This window comes from Daucus carota, chromosome 5 (assembly GCF_001625215.2).
Source record: "Daucus carota subsp. sativus chromosome 5, DH1 v3.0, whole genome shotgun sequence".
Lineage (NCBI taxonomy): Eukaryota > Viridiplantae > Streptophyta > Magnoliopsida > Apiales > Apiaceae > Daucus > Daucus carota.
In genome coordinates this window covers 35,441,771-35,461,630 of record NC_030385.2, presented here as the reverse complement: position 1 = coordinate 35,461,630, position 19,860 = coordinate 35,441,771, and the positions used below count along the sequence as shown (strand labels likewise).

Sequence of the window (19,860 nt, the reverse complement as noted above, 5' to 3'; positions counted from 1 at the left end):
GGTCCTTCCAATCGTACGAAAATAAGTGAGTTGGGCTCACCACAATAAAAGCCCAGGATTCTAGAAATGAGTTGTATCCGGCTGTAGAGATAGCATGAGTCATTGTAGATAATATAAATGATGAAAAAACACATACATTGTGCACCACCACAGAGGAGTACTACACCCCCAGTGTGGTTTAGGTATGGGGTGGTGCATGCCATGGGGCCTCTGCCTCTTTTATTTGGTAATATAGGGTGTTGTTTGGGTCCTCTGGGGAGCAATGTAAAAAGGTTTGTTGAATTTTATCAAGTATAGCTCGGTTGTATACTTGCTGGCAAGGGGCGAATTTGGGGTTAGTCTTGATATGGTTTGATTTCAAAGATCCAGATACATGCACTGTGTGTCTTATTTCGAACACAAGAATCTTCGAGATTTAAATGCCCGTGTCATGTACGGAGAAGCTGGGAACTTGAGATGCAATCATAATTCATATGAATCATATCAGTATTTTTCGTCCCGATAATACGGGATAAACTCACCGGTTAAGCTATCCAATCGAGTTCAATACCGTTTTTTAAGTTTCTCTGGACATTGAAAACAGAAGTCTCTCTGCCGAAAAACAACAAGTTGGTAAAAAAAAAATCCATATACCATGGGACTTGCCTGCATGTGAACTGCAGATAAATTTCTGAAGGATCTTATGTCATGTGTAAGCAATCTTAAAATCAAGGCAACCGAATAAAATGACTTAAAACCTCCTGATTCTGTGCCTGATTAATCCAAGACTTTGTGGATCTTAACTGTTAACTCTGATCTTAGAGTGGTTTTGAGACAATTCGAATCCTGGAATCCTGCAATGTTATATATATATTAGTTACCTTTGGATTGCATCAAAATAATTAAGATCGCCTTGTTCCCTGTAGGCTTACAGATATTTATAAAGAAATATAAAAATACAATGATCGTGTCAGCGCTCACTTCTTCATTCTTATCTCCCAAGACTATCAGCAGTTCGTTGTTCGGAGCTCGGCTGGAGCTGGCTCAGGTTTTTGACTCGTCTTCACAAATTAATTAAACGTCATTTAAATTTTAATTATTGTTTATAATTCCAGTTTTGGAATTAATGATTCTCTCTCGTGATAACGTAATTTTTTATTTTCTATGTCTCTCTTAATTTTTTTATATTTTAAAACTTTTTATAATATAAATACTAATCATTTTAGATACTCCTATAACATTTCATTTCTATAAATTAAATATTAACAAACCATATCACGCCATCAACTAACCTTATTTCACGTGAACGAAATAAAATCAAAAATAAAAAGATATACGAAATCTATTATATATCTAATAGACCAACTATGAGTAATTTAAATCAAAATGAGTAAATGACTAAACTACCCTTGCTCATTATGCATAATTTAATTTAAAAAGACCAGACTACCCTTACTCACTATTAATATTTACTTTTAATACCAACCTATTTATTAGACATTAATGTCTCTTCATTAATATGCATTAATTACTTTATAATTAAAACTCTAATACATATAAGTATATAACATTTATAGTTATTATGATTTAATAAATAAATAAATATCCAGTATTATAAAAAGCGAGAAAAAAAATATCGACGATTAATCGAAATGGTTAACATGGTCATTATTTGATTAATTTAATATTATATATGTAAAAATAATATATATAATCATTTTTAAAATTTTAATTTCTCTTAACAAATTTTGTAAATTTTTATATTTTGTATGATTTTCGACCCATTATTCAAAATTCTGACCAATTAGACATCGATTAAACGGATTTTACCAAATCGGATCAAAATCCGTCCGACTATTGATTAATAGGTTAACTCGGCCAATTTTTAGAATGTTTAATTGTTATTATTTAATAAAATTATATACATATGTATTAGAATAACTATAAATAATATATATAACTATATGACAAAACTCTAATTCGGCAAGAATCTCATTTTTCGTATTAAATTTTCAATAATTTTAGGTGAGTGGTAATTTAATTATATAATTTTATATAGTGTACTACTCCCTCTGTCCCATTTAATTCTATACGTTTATTTTTCACTGCTCGACACGCATTTCAATGCTCTTATAAAATATAGTTCCGGAACTTATTTTTGAGATTTTCTTTTTCTATATAAAAATATAACATCCAAACTTTAATTCAGAAAAGAAAAATTTTAAAAATAGATTGCACAACTAGATTTTATAAGAGCATTAAAGTCCGTGCCGCGTCCCCGTCCCCCAATGTATACTACTCAGGGGGACGGAGAGAGTATATTTTTTGTATTTATATTTTAATAAATATCATAATAGTGAGGATATGTGTACATATATACATCAATATAGAGTGTATTTGAGTAAATCTTATGAAAAGTGACTTCCTTCTTAAAATAAAAAAAAGTGGACTATTTGTGAGAAGTGAGTCAATACTTATAAGTGATTAAAGTGTTTGAAAAAAAATTGAAGTCCTAAAAAAAAGTTAGAATTTCAAGTTACTATGCGTGCTTGTGACTTTTTACAGAAACAGGTCAAAAAAAACATATGCGACTATTTTAGAAAAAAAAAGCCAGAAGCAAGGACAGATATACACATAATATGACTTAAAATACAAATAAATATTAAATTGAAATTAAATTTACAAATAATCTCAACTTAAAAAAGATGAACAAAAAAAATATGAGATACATTAATTTAATTCAAAACGACCAATTTACCCTTTGCTCATTATACAATATTTATATATATAAAGGTTATCATTGACTTTTAACACTAATGTATTTATTAGACATTAATGTCTAATCATTGTAAATTAATTCGATATGACTAATATACCCTTCTCTTAATACACATATTTTAATATATTTAAAAGTTATTATTGACTTTTTATACTAACGCATTTATTATACATTAATGTCTAAGCAATGTATTTATTATACACATTAATTATAACATGATCATTATTTGAAATTATTTTAATATTATACATATAAATAATATATATCTAATCATTTTTAAAATTTTAAATTTTCTCCACAAATTTTGTAAATTTTAATATTCTACCTGATTTTTGACTGATTAATCCAATTTTGACCAATTAATCATCGATTTAATCGAGTTTTACCAAATCGTATTAAAAATTCGTCTGTTATCGATTATTCGGTTAATCGGCCGATTTTTAGAATATTTAATTATTGTGATTTAATAAAATTATATATATGATTTAATAAAATCATATATATGATTTTTTAACTATACGACAAAGACTCTGATTCGACAAGAATCTTATTTGTTTTTATCAAATTTTCAATAATTTTAGGTGAATGATAATTTAATTATAAAATAAAATTTTAAATAGTGTATATTTTTTATATTTACATTTTAATAAATATCATCGTAGTAAGGATATATGTACATTTAGACATCAAGATAATAAGAATTAAAATACAAGTAAATATTACTTCAAAAAAAAAAAATACAAGTAAATATAAATTTAAATTATATATAGGGAAATTCTTGATGGTACTCTCGTAGAAGTGGTTTTTTTCAATGGTACCATCGCATTTTTGACTTCTACCGATGGTACGTTCGTACTTTTAATTTACTCTCTATGGTACACTCGTGTACTTTTTATTTACTCTCTATTGATTACAAACTTAAAACAAATTGTATATTTGAAATCCTTGCGAAAAGTTACATAAAATAGACCCTTAAATCATGTAAAACAGTCAAAATGATGGTATTCTTTCTGAGCAGTTTAATGTTCGATCGTAGATGAAAGTATACTCTTTTGTCATAGTCAAAACTCTAAGCTGACGATTACTGCGCGCTGCTGACATAATGAGATGTTATATTTCCAATTGTGTTTAAACATCATGTAATATATACTGTAGTTGATGATAAAAGAAGCAGTTTGGCTGCTACATAATGAGATGTTATATTTCCAATTGTGTTTAAACATCATGTAATATATACTGTAGTTGATGATAAAAGAAGCAGTTTGGCTGCTGACATAATGAAATGTTATATTTCCAATTGTGTTTAAACATCATGTAATATATACTGTAGTTGATGATAAAAGAAGCAGTTTGGCTGCTACATAATGAGATGTTATATTTCCAATTGTGTTTAAACATCATGTAATATATACTGTAGTTGATGATAAAAGAAGCAGTTTGGCTGCTGACATAATGAGATGTTATATTTCCAATTGTGTTTAAACATCATGTAATATATACCGTAATTGATGATAAAAGAAGCAGTTTGGCCAAGCATCCCGGTACAGGGGCTAATGACCAGAAGCCTGAAACAGTGATTAGCCGGTAACTATTTTTTTTTATTCTATATATCTAAGTATCTGACACATACTTGTAGCAGTAAAATCGAATCTTGATCAATTTAATCCAAAATGACTAAACTATCCTTTACTCAAAATACATTCAGTTTGTTCGACTCGATCATTGGTGTAGATGTCGTATGGCTTTCTATTATTAGATTAACACCTTTGTTTCAAAAAAAAAAAATATTTTTCATTCACAAAATTTGAACGTACGTCTATAAAAAAAAGAAAAGATTGGGAAAATAAAAAATTTTAAAAATGATTAGATATATATTATTTATATGTATAATATTAAATTAATTCCAAAATCATGTTATAATTAATGTATATTAATGATTGAACATTAATGTCTAATAAAATACGTTAGTTTTAAAAGTCAATAATGACCTCTCTATATATAAAAATATGTATTTTGATATTGCAGTCAATGGACTGGCTTGATGTATAATGTAGGAATTAAGTATCTATGGGGCTATGTTTGGCTACGAAAGTTAAGCCTTAATGTTTATTTGTTTTTATAAAAATGTATATTTTATAATTTTTTGGATATATCATATATAATTATGATTTAATAATAAATAAATAAATATTTAGTGTTGTAAAAAGCGGGAATCAGAAAATCAACGATTAATCAGAATGATTAATAGGATCATTATTCAGAATTAATTTAATATTATATATGTAAAAGTAATATAAATCTATTATATATATAATACATCAACCTTGAGTAATTTAATTCAGAATGACAACTCTGCCCTTCGCTCATTATACAATACTTATATATATAAAGGTTATTACTGACTTTTAATACGTATTTATTAGACATTAATGTCTAATCATTAATATAACTTAATGATTTTATAATTAAAACCTCAATACATATGTATATTATATTTATACTTATGATTTAATAATAAATGAATAAATATCCAATATTGAAAAAAAAAGAATCAGAAAATCGACGATTAATCAGAATGATTTAATATTATATATGTAAAAATAATATATATAATCATTTTTACAATTTTAAATTTTTCCTACAAATTTTGTAAATTTTAGTGTCTAGCCTGATTTTCGACCCATTAATCCAATTTTCGACCAATTAGTCATCAATTTAACTGAATTTTGCCGAATTTTATTATATATCAAATACAACAATAATTCCTAATTTGATATGAAGAGGCTAATCTACCCTTACTCACTATCATTGTATTTATATATAAAGAGGCTATCATTGACGTTTCATACTAACCTATTTATTAGACATTAATATCTATTCATTAACATACATTAATTATTTTATAACTAAAACTCCAATACATATATGTATGATATTTGTAATTATGATTTAATAAATAAATAAATATCCAGTATTATAAAAATCGAGATCGAAAAATCGGTGATTAATCGAAATGATTAACATGATCATTATTTGAAACATCAACCTTGAGTCATTTAATTCGGAATGACAACTCTGCCCTTTACTCATTATACAATACTTATATATATAAAGTTATTACTGAATTTTAATACGTATTTATTAGACATCAATGTCTCATCATTAATATAACTTAATGATTTTATAATTAAAACTTCAATACATATGTATATTATATTTATACTTATGATTTAATAATAAATGAATAAATATCCAATATTCAAAAAAGCGGGAATCAGAAAATCGATGATTATTCAGAATGATTTAATATTATATTTGTATAAATAGTATATATAATCATTTTTACAATTTTAAATTTTCCCCACAAATTTTGTAAACTTTAATATCTAGCCTGATTTTCGACCCATTAATCCAATTTTCGACCAATTAATCATCGATTTAACTGAATTTTGCTAAATTCTATTATATATCGAATACAACAATAATACCTAAATTAATCTGAAGAGGCTAATCTACCCATACTCACTATCATTGTATTTATATATAAAGAGGCTATCATTCACGTTTGATACTAACCTATTTATTAGACATTAATATTTATTCATTAACACACATTAATTATTTTATAACTAAAACTCCAATACATATATGTATGATATTTGTAATTATGATTTAAGAAATAAATAAATATCCAGTATTATAAAAAGCGGGGTCGAAAAATCGGTGATTAATCGAAATGATTAACATGATCATTATTTGAAATTAATCTAATATACATATACATGTATATATATATATATATATATATGATTACTTTTAAAATTTTAATTTTTCCCCACAAATTATATAAATTTTAATATTCTACCTGATTTTCGACTAATTAATCCAGTTTTGACCAATTAATCATCGATTTAACCGAATTTTATCAAATTGGAATAAAAATCCGTTTGATTATCGATTAATCGGCAGGTTTTTAGATTATTTAATTATTATAAAATATATATAATTATATGATGAAGACTCTAATTTGGCAACAATCTCATTTTTTTATATTAAATTTTCTATAATTTTAGATGAGTGGTAATTTAATCAATATATATATATATAAAGGAGGATGCGGGGCGTCTCTAGAATTGCTCGATTCAGTCTTCTGATTTTTCTTAAATTTTGGATAAAAAATATCATTATAATTCAAAAAATCATGTGTAAGAATTCTAAAAGTAATAGAATTCTTTTCTCATTGGGTTCTAGAAGTAATACAATTCTTTTTCTTATTTAGAAATCATAATGGTAATACAATTCTAAACAATATAAGCTACAATCTATGAAATTCTAAGTAATTAAGAAATAGGAATCTTAAAATAAAAGAGAGATAATTCTAAAAAATTAAGAAATAGGAATCTTAAAGAAAAAATTATAGTTAAAATCTATGAAATTGGATATATTTATCAAATTATAATTATAATTTTATCATAATGCAAATGATTCTTGATTAGTATTGTGTTTGAGGGGAGGGCGGCCCAAATTAATTTTTATCTACATAATAATAAATTTTTTATTAGTATTATGTTTGAAGGGAAAGCGGCTAAAATAATTTTTTATCTATGTTATAATATATTTTTTTTGTCAAAACAGGTAGACGGTTCAAAATAATTTTTATCCAATTATAATCTTTAATTTTATTATAATTAAAATAATTTTTATTAGTTTTGTGTTTGACAGTAAGGCGACTCAAACTAATATCCAAATTATAATGTTTTGTAATTAGTATTGTGTTTCACAAGAGAGCGGCTCAAACTAATTTTGATCTAAATTATAATATTTAATTTTATCATAAAAATAATAATTATTGATTAATATTGTCTTTGACGGGATGCGGTTCGAACTAATTTGACAGGATAACCACTTAAACAAATTTTTATACTAATTATAATATTTTTTATTAGTGATATGTTTAACGGGGAGATGACTCAAAATAATATTTATGCTATTATAATATTAATTCATATCAAAATTTATACAAAAATTATAATTAACGCCGCCGCGAAGCGCGGCTTTATTCACTATTATATAATAAAATTTCAAATAGTTTATATTTTTTGTGTTTAAATTTTAATAAATATCATAATATTGAGGATATGCGAACATATGGACATCAACATAATATGATTTCAAATATAAAAAAATATAAAATTACAATTTAAAAAAGATGAGCAAAAAAATACTCCCTCCGTTTCAAAATACATGTCCACTTTAGAAAAAAAATTCTGTTTCATAATACTTGTCCACTTCAACTTTCAATGTAAATATATATTTCCAAAATCAACTCTCCTCCACATATTTCAAATTTATATTTCCAAGATCAACCCTATACCACATATTAGGTTCAATTATGACTTATTACACCTCTTTTTTCTTAAAATCCACTTTTCTTAAAATATGTGATTTTTTGAAAGTGAACATGTAATTTGAAACGGAAGGAGTATAACATATATTAAAATAATAATTTAAAGCAGTCGTGCTTTGCACGGGTTAAGAAGCTAGTATATATTATAGGGTCGAATAATATTATTCGACCCTATTAATCCAATTTTCGACCAATTAGTCATCGATTTAACCGAATTTTAATATATTTTTTGTATTTATATTTTTAATAAATATCATAAAAGTGAGGATATGTGTATATACAGACATCAACATATTATGATTTAAAATACAAATAAATATAAAAAAAGATAAATAACGAGATATAACATATATTGAAGAAAGTGATTTAAAGCAACCCGTGCTTTGCACGGGTTAAGAAGCTAGTTAAGAAATTATGAGATAACCATGACTAAATACGAGTAAGTTTATAATTTTTATGATGAAAATTATAGAGAAATAACATGATTAAAAAATGAAAGTTCAAAACACATAAGTCAAATTTCGGATTCAAATAATTTAGAAGAAGTAATAAAATGATAAATATTTTTCCTGATCATGTTAAATTTGATTCCAAGCCGAGGAAAGGTAGCCTAAATTTTTTCAAGAAAACATCCATTTACAAATAAAAATGAGGAAATTAAGGATCATGAGTCCATGAGAGGGGGATTAGGCATGGCCACAACCCACATGTCACACCACATGCCCATGGCACCCACCTTTCACATACAAGTTTCTCTGTGGGCGCCACTCTATAATACAGATGCCCATGTCTGACTTCATCTCCCGACATAGCATAGGCCCCACTCACATGCGTTGTTTTTTTTTTTTTTTTTTTTGAAAATGAGAATGAATCTCAACAATATGAAACAGCAGTTCACCGTGATAATTCTTTCATTCAAGAAAGCTTATTATCTAACCGTCGGACATGCAAGATGACCGGGGAAATTTAGACAATAAAACTTTAATGTCCGAAAAGAAAAACCCGTCTTCTTCCAAGAATCCTGAGAATAGAAGAAAGAAAACAAGAATAATATAAGTCGACATATATAACACATTATATATATTATAAAAATAAAAGATAATATATCCAATAATTAATTAATATTAAAATCACGTGTATATTGCATGAGATGATCAAAAAATTCCCACAATTATGATAACTCATAATTGAGACAATTAAGCTCTTAATTAAGGTACAATTAATAAAATATTAACGCCCTTAATTAAGACACAATTAACGTCCTCAATTAAGGCCAATTAACACCTCAAATAAGGCACATTTAACTCCATCAATTATGGAGCACAAATTACACCCTCAATAAAGAGGCACAATTAACGCCTTCATTAAGGCACAGTGAAGCGCCTTCCTTTTTGAAACCGGATCGCATGCTGATCCCGGAACTACCGTTGCCGTCGTCACCCTCGGCCACCAAAATGGTATATATATTAAAATGCATTCATTTACAAGATTCAAAATTCAAATAACCCATAAATGGTACAAATATATTTAAATGCATTCATTTATAAGATTCAAAATTTGAATCTTTTAATTAATCTACTAATTACTACATAAAAGTTCAAATTAAAGTATGAAGAGAAAATTCAAATTTTAAAACCAAATAAATTAAAATAGTCAACTTGCCATTCACAAAAACTAAAATTAAGACCTACATTTACTACTATTAAAATCAAATAAATTCCAAATTTTCAAATCTAAACTAAAATCATGCAACAAAATAAGTCAATCAGAATAATCTAATATCAAAACACGCGCTAATTAAGCACCATTACACCACCTCCACCGTCACCGTGCAAGAACCGGAAAAACACAAACATTCATCATGGACACTAGCGAAAAATAAAAATCGAAAATGCGAATCCAAAACTCAAAAATGTAACTAATCATATGATATAAAAATGATTACAAATACCCAATCTCCTCCGAATCAGGCAAAATAGATCAAGAAATGACAAAATATGATACAAAACAACACATACACTAATAGATTCAAGCACACCACACCATTATACCTAATCATGAAAATTATGAACCACACCATAATAATATATACTGTGAATCCATAAATAATCACATAACCATAATCATGAAGTATAATGTATTGGAAAGATCGCACCTTGTCGAAAAGACTAAAAGCTTTCTGAAACGCGACAATCTTATTTGGAGGAATGTATTGGTAACGGTATTGAGAAGATCATACGGACAGCCAAGAGAAATCACCTAAAGTTTCTTTTTCACCGCACTTCTTGCCAAGGACTGAGGTAATTTGCTTTGGCGTTCAGATGTTATCCAGAATCAGCGAAACCGAGCCATTTTCTCCGGAGTTTAGTCTGCTTAGAGCACAATATCTTAGTTAAATTCAACATAAAATATGGGGTCCTCATAACTTAAATCATCAAGACTTATTCACATATCTAATAACATTTTTTACTCACATGCGTTGTTTGTCCAGTACGGGATCCCACGATTATGATTGGTGTTTAAACAAAAACGGGAGAATCGATCAGAGCCGTCGAGATGGAAAGGACCACAGAGGGCTTTAATACTAATCACTTTAATTTGTCTCCTCTTTGCTTAATCCCAACCCAACAGCTTTACCTGTTTTCGGGCTCACCTTGTCTCCCAACCGTGCCATACTTTACCCACACGCTTCTCTCTGCTCGTGAAACAAATCACACTTCTAGATACCACACAAACATTTCACACGCCCCTCTTTTCGTTTTAAAATTAGTTTGTTTTTCGAATTTTATGTTTAGACAAAATAGATGTATTTCAACTTTTATTTTTTTCAAGTTTGTTAGGTGTTATTTTTGAAATATAAATTTTTATTGGAGGTTTATTATTTTCTTAATAAATATTTTTTTTACATATTTTGATCAAATAGTTAAAAATTTTAAAATTTTTTATATATAAAAATATGTAATCAAAATTTTAATTCTGCTGTTAAAGAATCTAAAATCAAGTGTAATATTCAAAGTTTCAAATTAATATAAATAGAAAATATTTTTAAATTAACATGCATGCTTTTTCTTAGAGTAGATTAGACGTTTATTCTATCACGAAAAAAATACCCTACAGAACAAATAAAATACCGTGTGATGAATGGATTATAGTAACAGTAAGCGTGGTTCCAAAAGCGCGTGGAGGCTGAGTATTTCGTGTCCTGAAATTCATGCACAAAGAGAATAATTTGTCTAACCCTAACAATCCTATAAAACTCATTCCATTCATCAGACTATTCCTCACAACTCACAAACCATTTTCCAAGTCTTCTCTGCCTCACCTCATAATTTCAAACAATCAACAACTGATCGGAGCCTCGCCGGAACTCACAACAATCTTCTTTCTGCTTCTCAAAACTCGAAACATATTCATGGAGATGGATAAACAAATGATACAAGAGAACGATGATCTTCATCTCAACCTGAGATTAGGGTTACCAGGATCCGACGACACAGCAAAGAAAACAAGCGGTACCAAAAGAGCTTCATCTGATCATCAAGATACATCACCTCCTCCCACCAAGTGAGTATAAATTTCTAATAACATATAACTTATTTATTATGATCGAATAAAATGAAACAGAAGGAGTAATTTATAAATAGTTTTTCGTTTTATTCCGAAGTATATTAAACTTTTTTCGAAATTGTTATGAAATTATAGGACGCAAGTCATTGGATGGCCACCAGTACGATCATACCGAAAAAACATCCTCCAACAAAAGCAAGAAGAAGGCGCGATGTACGTGAAAGTAAGCATGGACGGAGCTCCATTTCTTCGAAAAATCGATCTTAAAGTCTACAACAATTACCCGGAGCTCCTCGAGGCCTTACAAAACATGTTCAAATGCAGCATAGGCGTGTACTCAGAAAGAGAAGGTTACAATGGATCCGAGCATGCGCCGACTTATGAAGACAAAGACGGAGACTTGATGTTGGCTGGAGATGTTCCATGGGAGATGTTTGTGACCTCTTGTAAGAGGATGAGGATCATGAAGGCTTCCGAGGCTAAAGGCTTGTAATGTTTGTTTGGAGATTAATTAAATACAATACACATATATATACGGTAGGGAATTTAAAGGTTGAGTTAGGGATCGATATTATATACTTATACAGGCTCCTGAGGAATTAAAAGATCGGAGCTCCGAGCAGATGTTCATATGGCCGCTTGGGTTTAATTTTGTTTTTGTTTTGCTTTTTCATGTACACGGAACTTTGTAGCTACATGCAGTTGTACAAAGTAACCTCAGTGTCTCTTTTTGTGTTAGTTAATTATCAGTCTTCGCACGATTTTCTTATGTACAACATAACCGATTCATAATTTTTATACAATCATACACTGCAAACTTTTTTTAGAGTTCGAAAGATCAATATTGTAGTTTATATATTGCAGTTTAGATTAGTTTTTTCTGGTTCCGTTACTAACCGTGAATGATTATAAACTTTCATGTGAGGTGATTATGCTAGACAAATAGTTACAAATTAATTGATTATAAACCTGTTCATCATTTCATGGTCCGGATTCTAGTAATATTATGTTCTCGAAAGTCTGCAACGTTCGATCCAGCACGAACTTATATCTTTCATGTATTAAACCATATATCTTTTGATCGTTGTAGAGTGTAGACTGCTTATATTGCTGGTGTTCATCATATATGCTATGTAACGAGAAACTTGACGGAGTATATTGGATTCCAATATTGCCAAGTTGTATTTGAAAAATATTCAATGTATTACAAGTTAGATATAACAAAAAATATGCTAACAGCTGCACATAAGTTGACTTAATTTTTTATTTTTTATGCAATAATACAATATATGTTAAAAAGAGAATCAGTCCCTAATGCAACAAGAAGATTTTAAATATTTCTCCAATTACTTACAAAGTTGAGAGAAACCGATTAATTTGCTGGACGTCAAATATTATTTTGTTATTTTTGATTAAATTTTATGTGGTGCTCATCCTTGAAGTAGCAGTCAAACATGACAACTTGTTCAAATCTTGCCGAGTGTGCATCCGTCCCCGTGTTTCACATGTTGGCATCATAGCGAAGACGAAGATGAGGATCCAGACGGTGGCTTGGCTATATAAGAACACAAGAGTGATGGTCATGTTTCGCCAGATTTCGGGCCACATACAGTCTTTGACTTGCAAATATCATGATTTTGGTTTCATGGCCATCCAAATTCATAATTTAGTAATTTCTAAATTTATAATTCACTAATTTGTGTTTAAAAATCTACGAGTATCATTTTTGCTAAGCATCATAAATATGATATAGGTGCCTAAACTTCAGCCTTGAGGGCACCTAAGTATGGGCCATATCGCCTGCTGGGTCGGGCCTCGACCTCGAGTATGGTTGGCACACAGAGAGAGTGTCTACGTTTCATACCAGTTCCTTTTAGCGACAAATCTCGGTGGTTAATCGATAATCGCTGTTCCATTGAAATTTTAATGATTGTTTTTAATATATGAATTTCAATAAATTTTGTGCACATTCTTAATAAAATGTCGCAAAATTCATATAGATTTTTTATTCAATCATAATATTTTAACATCTCATGAATTTTGGTGAAATTTCAAAAAATATAAAATACATGTCACAAAATATATCATTTTAATGGATTTTAAATAATGCCAATTGAATATAATCGGATTAAAAAAACATAATTTCAAATTCTGATTAAATATCACCAGATTTTGTAGCATAATTTAAAATCTCACTTGAAGACCCAAATATTTTAATTGAATTTTAAACAATTTCAATTGAATACCCACAATTTTCATACATGAAAAAAATTATTTAAAATCTCAATTAAATACACCCTCTAAAATTTTTACACAAAGTAGCCGAATGATATCATATATAAGAATTTTTTTTGTTTCTTTATCAATTCTCTTGCTAATAATTTATTTTGAATGATTTAGATTTTTACCATGTAACGGCAGCCCAACACCCAATCAATTCTTTTCCCCAGTTGAAAATTGGAAACGAATGAAGGCTTAATAAAACGAAAATGGGCCGTAATAAAGGATAAAGCCCACGAAACTAGGATGCGGGCTAAACGAGGCGTGGAGAGCACACGTACGAAGCTAAATATGTGGTACCCTGCGCACCCCCGTGTACACTAGCATCCTCTCCATCTCTCTCTCGTATCTCTCTCGACACAGTCTCTCCCCATCTCTCTCGAATCTATCTACATCGGCCAAGAAGGAAGAGAGAAGATGCTGAGACGACTCGCCACTCAGCGTCTAGTCCAGATCCGCCATGCTTTCAATCCAACCTCTCAGGTCTTTCTTTTCCGCTTCATTTCACGTACTATTATCTATCTTATATCTTATATCTAATCTGATATAATCATTCTCTTGTTTTCTCATCTCTACAGACTTCTCGATCCTTCTCAACTGCCTTAAATTATGTAACCCCCTCTTTTGACTAATTAATTGTTTTTGTTTTTAACAATTTCAGTATATTTTTTATTTCAATTCATTGTATATATGTTTGTGTTGTAGCACATTGATACACCTGATAACAACACCGAGCTTCCCTGGGAATTCAATCCTAAAAACCAGGAAAAGGTCAGCTCAGTCCCCGCACCCTGTTATTTTTGCTCGTTTTATTGTGTTTAATAGACTTACAAGTTGCCCGTAATTATAACATGCTTATTCAAGGTGTATTGAGCTTTTGTTGAATTTAATAAGCGAGAAATTGTTAGAGAAATCAAATGTCTTGCGCCAGGGATTGTTTTAAGTTTTTTAATTGTACAAGGGCTTACTTATCCGAGACGTGAGGGATATGTTGTTGACATGGAACTTTCTTATCTTCATACATTACCTTCTAGCAGTTTCTTTAATTCTGAATACTTTCCAAAGACTGTACTGTATATTCGAATCCCTTTTTTTCCCTTTCACTTTTACATGTTTTATGGTGATATACTTGTCCATGTCTTACGAAGCTTTAATTCACACTGTTAGGTTACAACCTCATGCTTTCGGTCTTTCTGATTTGTATTTGAATCCATTTTAGTTAGTTATAACTTGAAACAGAAAATGAGGGAGAGTTATCACCTTCTCCTTTTCTCCTTGAAGGATTTTTTCTTTTTCCTATTGCCTAACAGCCCGAAGTTAATTGGACATTTAGAAGAATCGGTATATTGAAGTTGCTTAGGCAATTTTTGCTATTTTTTTTGTGATTACATACAATTCTTTTATTTTGCACGCAAGGGTGCAAATGCATCCTCTACTTGCTTGGAAGAGTATACTCCCTCCGTCCCTCCAGATTGTTTACATTTGGGGAAGGAAAATTTGAAAAATAAGTTATGATACTATACTTTATATCCATCTTAAAATGCGTGAGTATAAGCTACTCACTCTGTCCCAATTTATATGTCCCTTTTCAAAAAAAAAATTGTCCCTCTCTCTTTTCAAAGCAATGTTTTAAATAATTTTTCTTAAAATACTCCTGAAACACAATTTCCAATGTTTGACTAATATACATATACTCACAACACACTTTAAATTAGTTCAGCTATAGACAAGAAAATTAAATACTCTACTAACATTTCCCATTCCATTACTATATACTTCAACTAACCACCAATAATCTAATTACTGTTAAGCGGATTCTTAGACCTTGTTCCGAAGCCCGACAAGGGGCCATATATACTCGAGACATATCAGATTAGTTCTTTCCTTTATACAGTACTATGGTATGGTATTACATATAAATACTAATCTCAGTTGCATGCTACAAGTTGTGTGTGGTTAGAGTAGATTTTTCTTCACACACATTTCTTTTATTTTTCAGTTGACCTAGTGTGCCTTACTCTTACGGAATACAGACACACAATTGTCAATTTCCAGTCTCAATAAATAGTCTTATTGCTCGTCATTTCCCGGGGAATTGGAATATTGATTTAATATCTATCTCCTGCTATTCACAGGTCAAAGAAATATTATCTCATTATCCTTCTAACTACAAGCAATCTGCAGTCATTCCTTTGTTGGATCTTGCTCAGCAGCAACATGGGGGATGGCTTCCTGTGTCAGCAATGAATGCAGTACGTGATGTCAACTACTGTATATATTTTTTAAGTCTTAGATATGTAAATATAATTATATATATGTGTGTTTTATCCAAGCACTTGTGCAAGGTTCTGATATGTTTTATTATTATAGTCCCATCTTTATATTTACTTTCTATGATAACCATGTTGCAAAAACCCTTTGAATTTTCATATAAGTCTTTCATTTGTGTGTTCTCACAATGTGATCTGTTTAATTGGTAAAGGTGGCGAAGGTAATTGAAGTTGCTCCTATTCGTGTGTATGAAGTTGCTACATTCTATTCGATGTTCAACAGAGCAAAGGTGATAGTGTTTCTTACCCTTTTTTGTTTGTATACAGACAATAGTATTTCATGCACTTGTCAAAAGATTGATGATTCATGATTGTTCTATTATATTGTTCAATGACCAAGTTTTTGAGGAAGATGAGTAAAGCAGCCACTCTGTTGTTTTGCAGGTGGGAAAGTACCACCTTTTAGTTTGTGGCACAACGCCGTGTATGATACGTGGCTCACGAGATATTGAATCTGCATTACTGAAGCACTTGGGGGTAAAACGCAACGGTGCGAAATCTTTAACATTCATATTTTTCTTCTGCTTTTTTCTGTGTGAAAATTGATCAGTACTGTAAGATTTCCTTTTAGTTTGTGGAGGCAACTCCTTGTTTGATATTTGCTTTTACTAAATTGCAGAAGTAACAAAGGATGGCTTGTTTTCTGTTGGAGAAATGGAATGCATGGTGAGATACTTTCCATTATCTATACATAGTTCCGCTAGATGAAATTATGCAATATACATAGAGGATAGAGCTAAGCAACATATGTATCTACATATAGTGTTATTGTGATGCATGGAATATATATATATACACACAGTAGGTGTGAGATGGATTTTTTATGCAGTGTTGGCTACTGAGAGGGAGAAAAGGGGAAAATAGGTAGAGATACAGCAGGAGTAGAGAGACTAGCTTGAAAAAGATACGGAGTAAGGACTTGAGTGATAATTATCTGTTAAAAACTTTGGCAGCAAGTTTTATATATATTTAAACATTACAACCAGAAGTTTTGATGAATTTGGACGGGCTCACTGAAAATTAAACATTTCATCTTGTTGGTGATTTTATGAATCAGATTCATTATGATATACGTATAGAGATTATCATAGACACAAGTATAGGCATAATGTCTGAGAAAGATAGAGCAGTAGATGAGTAACAAGTTTACAAGGTGCTCTAATAAGAAAAAAACTCAACTCACATTCTATATATTAAGAATTACAACCCGAAATTATGGTGGCTTTAGATGGGCTGACTGAAAATTGAGCATATCATCTTGGGAGTGGATTCATTGATCTGTTTCATTATGATATATAGACACAAGTATAGACATTATTTTTAGTTATATTGCTTTTAATATGGTACATTAGGAGTGTCAAGTTTGTGCATTAGCTAGTATGTGCTTTGGTGGTAAAGTGATAACAACATGCTAATTTAGTAGGCAGGTCACCTTTTTATAAAAGTGAGGCTCATTAGAGTACGTGTGGCTTTCTGTTTCTTTCTGCTTTTTTGAAGCAGGCATTATGAATGAGAGGTTCTAATTTTATAAATAACTGTTGGCGGCAGATTTTTATTTAGAAGAAATGGATAGAGTTTTAGGATACCACAGGTAGGAGAACCATTTTTGACACACAGAAAGAATAGTGGACCTTGCTAGTTACTTATTGTGCACATCTCATGTCAAGGAGTTTTGAACCCACAATTACGGAACTGATAGCCAAACTGCACTGTCCTGTAAAACTGGCTTTTTTGTTCCAAGAGTTGCATTATTATGGATATAGTAACGATTTATAATGATGAGAGTTTCATACCTGGCTATGGATTTTAGGGACAATTAACATTTTTTACTGTTTAAAATTTCGAATGAGAAGTTAGACTTCCAGAGCCTGTCGGTTTAAACCTTCAATAAGTTCATTTTAAAGTCTTGCAGTTGCCATGGCCTAAAGGCCTGGTAGTGTGCAACTACTGCAACTTAAAATAGCATTAATTGCAGTATTTTGGAATGGTTTTAAATTCAGTATTTTTGTTCATTATAATATTTATCTATTTCTGCAGGGAAGTTGTGTAAATGCTCCCATGATAACTGTAGCTGACTATTCCAATGGTTCTGAAGGGTATACCTATGATTACTATGTGAGTACCTGTTAACGTATTTTGCTGTGTGCCCGTGGCTCAGTGCATATCTGTTGTGCATTAAACAATAATAACATATTGGTCGCTTATGGCATATATAGGAAGATCTTACTCCAGAGCGAGTTGTTGAGATAGTTGAAGCTTTTAGAAGAGGGGAGAAGCCACCGGTAAGGCTGCTGAGTTGGGTCAAAATGTTATTTAATTAGTTAGAACTGGATTTGTAATGTTATATTTCAAATTGCAGCGTGGAACTCAGAATAATAAGCGCATCAACTCTGGTCCAGAAGGAGGGAACACTTCGTTGTTAGGAGAGCCCAAGCCACCTCCATGCCGAGATCTAGATGCATGCTAAAAGTGATCTTGTGTAATGTCATAAATAATTAACAGAGTATGGACGGTCACAGGCACCTGTGGTTGAAAACTGTTGGCCGTCTTGTTAAATGCTCACTGTTTTTTCACACCTTCACAGTTTTTGATTTGTAGTTGGTTTAAACAAACAATTAAGCTCGCTTGTTAAATGAGCTATTCTTTTACTTGTATCAGAAAGTCTTGATGTTGATGAAATCTATGGACTCTGTTTATGTTGTTCATAGGTGCTGCTTTGATTCTTATGTTGTGTTTAGTTGGGGTGAATGATTCCGGAAGAAATAGAATGAAAAATGAACTAACTTATGAACAATTTTTTAGAAATTTCATTTTTTCCTCCATTCCATTCCTTGCATCATATGCTAGATATAAGGAACTCGGCAAAATAGCCCCGTAACTTTGGGAGAAGGGCTGCCTCCTCACAAAGGGGGTCGCAGTGACCAGGCCCGGGCGACTGTTTACCAAAAACACAGGTCTCCGCAAAGTCGTAAGACCATGTATGGGGGCTGACGCCTACCCAGTGCCGGAAGGTCAAGGAAGTTGGTGACCTGATGACAGGGGAGCCGGCGACCGAAGCCCCGGTGAACGGCGGCCGTAACTATAACGGTCCTAAGGTAGCGAAATTCCTTGTCGGGTAAGTTCCGACCCGCACGAAAGGCGTAACGATCTGGGCACTGTCTCGGAGAGAGGCTCGGTGAAATAGACATGTCACCTTCAATTTGAGATGGAGTGCTCCATTCTCTCCCATCCTCAATTTCTTCTCAAATCTCATCATAGCAATTTTGCACTTCCTCAAATTTTTTTCAAAACTTTCTTCCTATCTTAGTAGTTTCAAATTTTTTTACTCATTCCATTCCATTTCATTCTCCCCAACCAAACACAACATTATTGCTGGCACGTATTGTTTGTAATTGTTTTTCTCTTGGTAATCTTAAATATCTGTGCAACTTAATACAAAGGCTTACAATGTTCATTTCATATACACAAGTCAATGTTGGAAATTCACTTAAAGTAAGTTGCTCAAATATAAGCAACTC

At 30.6% G+C, this 19,860-nt stretch overlaps 2 protein-coding genes across 2 annotated transcripts; both read left to right on the top strand.

The window, feature by feature from the left end:
- Window positions 1–11,437: 11,437 nt before the first annotated feature.
- On the top strand, window positions 11,438–12,470 carry LOC108220674 (auxin-induced protein 22D). The gene is made up of 2 exons (XM_017394513.2): window positions 11,438–11,729; window positions 11,868–12,470. Exons 1-2 carry the CDS (start codon window positions 11,578–11,580, stop codon window positions 12,223–12,225), a joined length of 510 nt encoding a protein of 169 aa, XP_017250002.1. The 5' UTR covers window positions 11,438–11,577; the 3' UTR covers window positions 12,226–12,470.
- A 1,843-nt stretch (window positions 12,471–14,313) lies between these two features.
- On the top strand, window positions 14,314–19,047 carry LOC108219732 (NADH dehydrogenase [ubiquinone] flavoprotein 2, mitochondrial). The gene is made up of 10 exons (XM_017393236.2): window positions 14,314–14,495; window positions 14,591–14,623; window positions 14,718–14,783; window positions 16,148–16,264; window positions 16,495–16,572; window positions 16,727–16,832; window positions 16,962–17,008; window positions 18,380–18,457; window positions 18,559–18,624; window positions 18,702–19,047. Exons 1-10 carry the CDS (start codon window positions 14,430–14,432, stop codon window positions 18,807–18,809), a joined length of 765 nt encoding a protein of 254 aa, XP_017248725.1. The 5' UTR covers window positions 14,314–14,429; the 3' UTR covers window positions 18,810–19,047.
- Window positions 19,048–19,860: the final 813 nt, after the last annotated feature.